We start from the raw sequence: 9,809 nt of genomic DNA, 5'->3' as shown, positions 1-9,809 counted from the left end.
AAATATTTTTATGCAAAAAGAAGTCAGGATTCCTACCCTGGTAAAAGCCCCTGCTTTCCCCCACATGAATATTTGGTTTTTTTTATAGGAAACTAAAGATTATGATGGCCTTGAAGTTGTATTTGTGGGCTTTGAAGTGGTTAGGTAGTTCTCAGAAGAGGATACTGGAAAGTAAGAGACTTGCTGATGTCATTTTTATTTCACCACCAGTACCCCAAAAAAAAAGCTGAGAGAGATGTTGGTGGCCCTATATAAGGTGCAGCTCACCTCCTGCAGAGCACACCAAGAATCACAGCAAAGGTAAGGCTTGCAGCCCTTGTTCTGCTCTCACCCTGACGCGCTCTCCCCGGTGCTAAAGCTGCCTTGTCTCCTCTGGCAGTGCTGAGCCTGCTCTGCAGCCGCTGGGACGGACGGTGCCGGACCCCGAGCCATGGCCTCCCTGCACACCTTGGCCAGCAGCTTCCCAGGATGGCTTCTCTTCTGCTGCTGTTGCTGCCTCCCTCTTCTCACCAGCCCTCTGCCTCTGAAAGGGGCTCCCGGTGCCCATCATGCCTGCAGGCTCAGGAAGATCCACTTCCAGCAGCCCTACATCAGGAATCGCACCTACACCTTGGCCAAAACGGTACAGTCATTGTGTGCTCTTCATGGTGGGGTGTGGGGACCTACTCCTCTCTTGGTGCTGTGACTTCTAGACTTTGGCATTCCTCCCTCTCTCCCTTGAAAAAAAAAAAAAGTGGATTTGCAGTTAAGGCAGAGGTTGGGTGTGTGGAGCAGGTCTATTGCCTGCTGGCTGTGCAGCCAGGGGAAGCTGCTGCCTCTCGTCGTGCTGCTCCCCAAGGGAAAGGCAGCCCCTGCAACAGCACAGCTGCTTCTTGTCAAGCAGCTGCTGCCAAAGTGGGTAAATTGTGAAATATGACATTAAATTTCTCCGTTTGCTCAGGCCATTTGGAGCTGGGCCTGTCCATGACTGCAGCCACAGCCAAGCAGATGCTCTGGTGTCCTACAGTGCTCTGCTGGGCAGGTTTCCTGGCTGCTTTTGCCGTGGGTGGGTGTCCCTGGGTGCACACCACCGAGCACCTCCCTGCAGCACTGTGGGCCACTGTGAGGTCGGCCACCTGCAGTATCTGGTTTAGTCACCGTAACCACGACGACTTCTGACTTTCAACTGGGGGATACGAGTTCAGACCTCAGCTCATTTATTTTCCTGTGATACTGACCTTGAATCTCACCCAGCTGAGGGGAGAAACAGACACGATGTCCAAGCTTATCTACCTGTAACAGACTGTGGTGTCCATTCCCTCATTTCACCTGCACTTTCATTGCTGATGAAAACTTCTGGGTTTATTATTAATTTTTAGGTAAGGTTCCCAACACCACCTGACTCTTCCTTTTTCCTCTCAGGCCAGCGCCTCAGACAAGGACACGGACAACAGATTGATTGGGCAGCAGCTCTTTGCTAACATCAGGGTAAGCCTTGCATGAGGAGTCTGCTCTTTGCGTCCCTCTGCAGCACTTACGATCTCCTGCCTTGATTTAACATTGCTTTACTTTCATACAAAGGAAAGCAACCGCTGCTACATGATGAAGAGGGTTGTGGAGCTAGTAGTAAAAGATGTTCTTCTCACTGAAGTCAAGAGCCGGTACCCTTATGTTGAGGAGGTGGCACAGTTCTTGGCATCCCTGACCTCAGAGCTCAGCAGCTGTGTGAGTAACACTGCGTTTCTCTCCCTCTCATTGCTGCTCCTAAATCTCAGAATGCTACAAGCAGTGGCAAAAGGCAGTGATATGAAAGGAAACCTCAGATCAGAGATATGAAAGTCAGAGTTAATAGAAAGGTGTGAAAAAAAAATAGTACCTCACTGCATATATCTGTCCATCTTATGTCTGATGTTTCCTTTCTTTTAGCAATTCTCAGGAAAGAGAGACCACATTGAAAAGAACCTGGAACAAATGAAGAACAAAATGGAACAGGTACATTTTCCCCAGACATTTAGAAAAAGCAGTTTCAAACCCCAGTCATTTAGCTGGATTAAGGCTGACCTAATTATGAAACAAACTCGAGATTATTTAGGACGTGAAGCCTACAAGGGCATGAAATAGGAGATTAATGTTATTTCCCCTTCTAGCCCTCCCTCACTTGTCCTGTTAGCTCTCTGCACATGTTATGGGAATTTAAACCTTAAAAAATTAGGTTTCAGGAAACTTATATGCTAGTCTAGATTTGAACAAACTAATTTATATCTTATGATATAATGACACTAGCAGAACTGTGTAAGAAAATTAGGAAAGTAAATTATTGATTCAGTTTCTGTGACAATCCTAATTTCAATTTTCAAAAAAACCCCAAACCTATTTGTTAAGATTTGCATTCTGCTCTTTTCTAGTTGGGAGAAAATGGAAAGACTAAAGCCATTGGAGAGCTGGATTTACTGTTTGACTACATGGAAAATGCCTGTACTGATGCCCCAAAGAAGGGAGGGAACAAGAAGAAAAACTGAAAAAATTCTGGACCAGGCTTGAAGAGATGTTTCTGCAGATCTCTTGCAATAACTCAATTTGATTAGCTGCAACTATGTCCATTCCCCTCAGATGCAGTATATGTTTCACTTGTGTCAAAACTAGAAAACTAAGTGGGCAGAGACAGGATGGATATTGCTGCCTTTGAAAATGAGAACTGCAGGACATTGCCTCTTGATTGCAACGCAGGGCATTAGTTATTTACAAAAGCACTGTTCTGTCCTCCTTGTCCCCACAGGAACGAGGCAACCATTTCTGTCTTTTATACACTGAAATTTGACACCTATGAATCAGCTTTGTTTAAGGCAGTGATGTTTTGATGTGATGTTTTAGCCAGGATATTTTGAGCCTCCTACCTGGAAATCTCTTTTGCATATGTTGCCCCCTTCTGACTTTTGCCTGAAAAGTTGGTATTTCAGGCTATTTCAGAAGTAATTTTTGTCTTTTGTATTTAACGGTAACTTATTTTAAGGTAATAATTATAAAATACTTTTATTTATATAGATTAATTGAAAAATATTCAAGGAAATGTATTTATGAAGCTTTACCAGAAATTAACACTGCTGTGTGATATTTATATGCAGATGGAACATTTTATAAATGCTTTAATTTATTATAATAAATATTTTGGTCCTCAAATATTGCCATTTGCAGAGCTTTTCGTCTTTTCTTCAAACACAAGGGAGATGACACACATTGCACCTGTGGAGCTGCTGGACTAGTGGCTGTATTCTTGTGCCCAGGAAGGATGCAAGCTCTGCCTGGGGCTGTGCTTCTTCACCATAAGCCTGAAATTCTGGCTTCTCACAGGCCAGGGCTCAGTGGGCAGCATGTCAGTCAGCCTTTCTTCTAGGGGATGGTGGGAAAAACAGCATCACTCCTGAAAGCCATTGGTTTGGTGCACTGGTTCTGCCTCGGTACATGCAGAGACAAGATCCCCCCTTGAATTGCTGCTGCTGAAAAGTCCCAAACTGTCCCCATGGGCCAGATGAAACAAACAGGCAGCAGCTGCTAATGAAAACTCAGAGCTCTGCGTTCCCACTGCCCATCCACAGCATACTGAGCACAAATGGTGCTCTGCAGCATCAGGGATCTGAGAGTTCTTCAGAAGAGAATGCTTGGTGCCTATTCTCAACACAAACTCCAAGGCAGAAAAACCCCTCAAGTCCCTGAAGCACAGTTTAATCTGTGTTTATCCTGTCATGTCCTTGAGCCGTGTTTCCTGGAAAGGCAAAAGAGTTGCTCTGGTGTAGCCAGGGAAACTGGTGACTGGACCAAGGCTAAAGGGGTGAAAAGCATCCAAATAATCAGAAATATGTAACAGCAGATTCCAGCAACTGCTGAAGTCTTCTTGAGCCAGGCCTTACCATTTATTCATCAGAGCAACAAGTATCATGTCCACATTTAAAAAGTGTTGCTCCTGAGCCAGAGCAAATTAAAGATGGATTTAAAAGCATCCATCCTTACCCGTTTTGAACATAGTTTATGTGAACTGAAATCACAGCACTTTCTTGTGGGAAATCACATATTAGACCAGCATATGATCCATTTGAGTGATGGATGCCTGTTACCTGTCAAACTAGATTCATTCAACATGATTTACTTTTCCCCACACTTTCATTTGCATATCACAAGGCATGATTTACATGCCTAGTCACAGTCAAGGCAGAAGTGGCCCATAAATGACAGGCAGCCAGGATCTGGTACTGCATTACAGTTTCAGGGATTTAACCTTTATTACATATTCAGTTTGGCATATATTTCCTCTCTTCTGGGATATGGAATGATGTTGTCAAGAGGTATTGGCCAGCATCCCTTCTCTTATCATTCAAACTTGTGATAACTAACGCAAAGGAAGGGAGTTTAACACCAAATGAATAGTTCACTTCACTGGCCTTTGACATGCACAGTCTTTCCTTGAACTACATCTGTCTCCCTTTACAGTCAGTGGAGGATAAGAGGAATTTTATAGGTGTCATTTCCCTGGTCTGCATTAGAAGTTTATAAAGGTTGTGGCTTTGGGCAGGACAACGCAATTTACCCTAAAAGTACCTGTTTTCTTCCTTAATGATAAATAAACACCAGACCATGAGCCACATACATGCTGTTCCTTGTTGATAAAGTTGCTTCACAAATGGATGAATAACTTATTTCCTTCTTCTGCTTCCTTTAGGTCTCTTCTACACTGTCCTTACCGAGTTACCCTACCCAGAAATGTCAAATCAGTCTCAAGTTTTCCACACTGGGCAGGTAAAATCCGTTTGTCCACAAAAGCATAAAAATGAAGTTGACTAATTATTAACTTCTCCAAACCTAAAAGCCACCAGTTGGAAGATTTTACCACAGAAACCTCATGAGCTGGAGCCCTGGAAATGCCACACAGCAAAATTTGTAGAATTTCCTTCTCAGATTTTCTTTCAGGGTGTGTGTGACTTGAGGATGTGCGAAGGGTGGTGGTGATGGTCAGTTTTGAACAAAGGAAGTAGAAGTTCGAATAGGTTTCCCTTAAATGGAGGAAATGTCTGGGACAAACTATTATTGATCAAAAGAAAATAAAAATGTAGTTTCAGTCAGGCAAGCTGGGTTTTAATCCAGTTAATAGTTCCAGCTCAAAAAGGGAAAATATTGCTGAAATGTTTTGTTCTGACATTTTCTAAATAGTTAGTGTTTTGGTTTTATGTGCATTTCTTTCACAGGTTGAAAAGAGATTTGTAAGCAAAATGAGCTGTTTCATTTTGAGTTGGACAAGTGCTTTGAGCCTACACGAAACAAATTATTTTGGCTTAATTTTCTGGTTGGGCCACCAAAGAGAAACTCCATTATTCATGCAATTCTAATTCCTGTTGCCCTATTTTCATTTCCATTTTCTGCCTCCAAGTCAAGGACTGTTTGGAATTCCCAGAGATCCTCAACTAGCACCCTTAGGGAAAGCACCTGCTCCACATTGAGGACACCTCCCCTACAGGGGTTCCAGGACCTCTTCCTGGGCAGAAATTCACAGACCACTCTACTGTCAAATTAGCGTTTCATTGACTCTTCCTCCCCTTCTCTTACATTAGATGACCAGAACAGGCACCTTCTTTTCCTACACGGATAATTGTAAAACATTTATAAAACTGCCTCTGAAATGTCATGTAGTGAAGAGAGAAGCCAAAGCATGAACAGAAGTTTCCATATCCTGCTGAGTAAGTATTGGTGACAGTTTAAGAAACATGTCTTAAATATATTGCCTGGAGTGTTACTCATTTAAGAGATTAGATATTCAATGTGTGAATATATACTGCCCAAGTGACCTAGAATAATACAGGGTTGGTATGTCCAATTTGCCACTGGAAGTATATTCTAGGCAGTGCAAAATGTTGAAGCTATCCTGTTCATAAATCAATGGCATGCGATTATGTCAGCTTGTGCTTTAGAGCACGCTTAGCTACACAATTAGCTGCTCTGAAGGAGGTATGGATTGCAGTGAGCAGCAGTAAATGCCTGACAAACTTTTCAGTCAAGGTAATGACCACAGAAAGAAGGAAAAAACCTGCAATCCAGTTCTGTGGGACCCCGGGTATTGTCGGCAGGCCACTATCAAAAAAAAAAAAAAAAAAAGTTACATAGAATAACATATTTAAGATGGAAAGTAATGCAACCTCTCTGGGGATCCAGACCAGGATTCTATTTCTAACAAACATTCAAGAATGTTTGTTAGAAAATCAGATTTGGGTGAGGTAACTAAATACAGACTGTGCCAAGGCTGGTGGCACTTCTGGGGCTGCATATGATTCATAGCACATATCCATTTGTGACACCTTTTGCATTGGTTAACACTGCAGACATTATCAGATTAACTGTATGAACTTCACCACTAACAAAAGTGCTAAACAGCAATGCAAGTGAAAAGATTTCTTCTCAAGTCTAGGAAATCACTCTCTCTGTTAACCTTTATAATACAAATTCCTGGCAAGTACACATATATCAATTTCTATAGTTTAATTGGGAATTCAATGATGAATGGTTTGAAAAGAAAAGATTCCTACATCTTTCCTCCCCTAAGGAGAAATTAAAGTAAAAATTATATTGAGAAGAACCATTTATCCTCAGCAAACTAGCTCATGGGACCCAAATGTAAATATTTTTCCAATATGAAGGATTAAAGCACAGCATTTAATATTTCCAGGATCTGGCCATTTTTCTTATCCAAGTTTGATTAAAAAAAAAATAGGGCTATCTTCTAAACTAAAAACATTTTCTCTTCAGCCATGGGCAGCATGGATAAAAATATTTTGAAAAAAAGCAGACTCATGAATATGTATTTAACTGGCTTACTTGAAACTGCTTTATGGTTGTTTCTTCAAGAACCAGTAAGGCTTTTCCCCTGAAATTGTAGCCCTAGTTTCAAATGACTGAATGCAGAGTGATGTTGGTTTCCAAAAACTGCAAAATTGCACCAATTTTAAGTTCTCTTTATTCTACTGTTTTTTTCCAAAAGAAAGATTTCTGACTCCTACTGCACATTTAAAGAATAGTGATGATGTTCCTCAAGAAGTGAAAAGAATGGGGCAATCATGCATCTGTGGTAAAGTCTAAAAGCTGTGCAATCATGAAGATTGACTTTCTGATTAGGCCTTGTGAGGTAAGAGCTCCCCAATGGATCAGTTCATCCTGTGTCTGGTCCTGCTCCACAGAAGTAAAAAGTAAGCTCCTGTTGACTCCAAAGTGTGTAAGATCAGACTTGTTTGTGTATTTATAGGGTCAATTCTATTACCAAAAAAAAAAAAAAAGAAAGAAAGAAAGGTTTCAACACAGATAATGGAAGTGATGATTTGGACTGTTCTGATAAAAGGCTTTTTCGTGAAAATGTAGTGTATTAACACTTGTTTGAGAAGCAGAGGTTCCAAAATAAAGTTTAGATGCTGCTTGTCTTTGCAGTGACCTTGTATTTATTGTTGGTCTAAAAATACCCAGACCTTGTCCTACTTCTTACCAAAAACATCTGTAAAGTTTCTGGTTTGACCAGCTTTTCTCCTTCAGGAATTATCCTTTATAATGTGAGTCCTGACAGTTTTGAATAGGGAAAGAAATTCCAGATTCTCTATTTTTCTTATGTTGTGACCAAATAAATAAATAAATGGTGTGACTAAGATTTAAGGTAGATATTACCAGATTTGGGGATGTTATCAGCTCTGGGGCTTATTTATACTTTGACAGCTCAAAAAGAGAGTGTGCTTGTTTGTCAAGGGCAGCATTTGGCAAAAAATATGACTGGTTTGTAGTCATTAATGTGAACATCAACACTGTGTTAATTTCTCCTCTGTGTGATAGAGGGTCAATTCAGTTTAGGAAAGCATCTTGGCTTGATGGGAGCCACGTGTGGCTCAGAAAATGCAGGACAGTTACTTGCACATGAGATATGCACATATGCACATGTTTTGTAGCCTCCAAAACAGGGAGCTGCTCAGTGTTGTCAACGTGCCCTCATTTAATATCTACCACTGATTCAGTTCTTACCCGACTTGGATTTCTGGGAACTCGAAACAAATCAGTGACCAAGACTCTGATCCTGTAAATTGCTGAAGCACCACATATTCCCCTCATTTTGATAGTAGCCCTATATGAGTCATCTGCCCTAGCTTTGGTGCCAGAAAGCCAGCTAGCAAAGCTGAGCTGCTGCCCACGGGCAGAGCCCGTCCCTCGCCCTGTCAGCGGCAGGGCTGGCAGGCACGGAGAGCCTGGTGCCTCCATCGGCCCTGTGTGGTGTGTGGTGTGTGGTGTGTGACATGTGACATGTGACGTGTGATGTATGGTGTGTGACGTGTGATGTGATGTGTGATGTGTGACGTGTGGTATGTGATGTGTGACATGTGATGTGTGGTGTGTGATGTGTGATGTGCGATGTGTGATGTGTGATGTATGTGGTGTGACATGTGACGTGTGATGTGTGTGATGTGTGTGATGTGTTATATGTGATGTCTGACATGTGATGTGTTATATGTAATGTGTGATGTGTGGTGGTGTGTGATGTGTGCTGTGATGTGTGGCATGTGATGTGTGATGTGTGACATGTGACATGTGACGTGACGTGTGACATGTGACGTGTGACGTGTGACATGTGACGTGTGACGTGTGACGTGTGACGTGTGACATGTGATGCGTTATATGTGATGTGTGATGAGCTCAGACCCAACACCGAGCTCAGACTCCGCACCCAGCTTCGGGGCTGTGGCTGGGCCTTGCAGATCCCAGGCTTGGGCTTCAGGGTGGTGTGGTGCTCATGGGTCAAGCTGAGGGCAAGTGAAAGAACCAGAATGAAGAAGCTTTTTCTGTGCCATTTTACTTTGGAAATGTTCTAGCAGTAAGAATGTAACTGCATTAGATTTCAGTTTTCAGTTCCTAACTGCTTTCCATTGGTACTTGCAGTTATGGACTTCACTTTCTGTTGGTAACCCAGTGTCACTGGAAATGAATAAATAAGAGACAATGTCTTTAGGGGAGGTGAATATGTGATGTTTCTCTGAAAATAGGAAGACAGGAGCAACTCATTTTTTGCTACACTGCTGAAGAGTAAACCAGAGAATTTCTTAGACCTGCAGTATGAAGTTTTGTCTGGCAGGCTTAGGCTTATACAGTAACCTCATTATCAGAACTGAGATAAGAGAGATTGATAAATTACCTCCTGTTCCTTGCCATATAAATAGCACATAAATAAAATGTTTGCTTTCCCAAAGCAACAGAATGATAAACTTTTATGTGTTCAGAGGTTTGGGCAAACATTTCAGACCTAGAATACTTTGAAGGGCTTATCTGAGAGTTTTGAATCAAGTTGTCTGAAGATCAAGGCAACAAATGTGGTTTTTATGGAGCTGCTGAGCTAAACAAAGCAAAATTTGGTACAAAAATGCCTTTTTTTCAAGAAAAGGAATTCTCATGTGTAAAAATTTGCTTTCAGATAATCTAACCTAAACCTGGAAATCTGAGGAAACCTTTCCCAACCCATGTGTATTTGGAACTGATAAAAGCTTCTTCACAAATGGGTGCAAGTACTGAAAATTTGTACAGATGGGAAAAAAGTAATTAAAATCAAGGCTGCCATGTGCTTTTTCCAGCCCACACAGTGAACTATAGAATTAACCTCTTTTTGTTGATTTAAGTAATACAAATAATCAGAAAAATTATGGCAAAGAATTTTTTTTTGTTTTTATTCTTTGTAGCAAATCGTATCTTTAAAGATTTTATTAAGTTTAAAGGTCATTTTAATTTGATTTAAAAAATGTTTTTCTGCTTTTCTACACAAGAGTGATTTT

The 9,809-nt window shown here is 41.4% G+C and overlaps 1 protein-coding gene across 1 annotated transcript; it reads left to right on the top strand.

The window, feature by feature from the left end:
* The first annotated feature begins 430 nt into the window (after window positions 1–430).
* IL22 (interleukin 22) lies at window positions 431–2,498 on the top strand. The gene is made up of 5 exons (XM_054280748.1): window positions 431–622; window positions 1,402–1,467; window positions 1,561–1,704; window positions 1,906–1,971; window positions 2,385–2,498. Exons 1-5 carry the CDS (start codon window positions 431–433, stop codon window positions 2,496–2,498), a joined length of 582 nt encoding a protein of 193 aa, XP_054136723.1.
* Window positions 2,499–9,809: the final 7,311 nt, after the last annotated feature.

The sequence above is a fragment of the Melozone crissalis genome, unplaced genomic scaffold (genome assembly GCF_028551555.1).
Source record: "Melozone crissalis strain CALT ecotype California unplaced genomic scaffold, PUWL_Pcris_2 ptg000004l_1, whole genome shotgun sequence".
NCBI classification, from domain to species: Eukaryota; Metazoa; Chordata; class Aves; order Passeriformes; family Passerellidae; genus Melozone; species Melozone crissalis.
The sequence above is the reverse complement of the archived record's forward strand: the minus strand, read 5'-3'. Positions and strand labels throughout refer to the sequence as shown.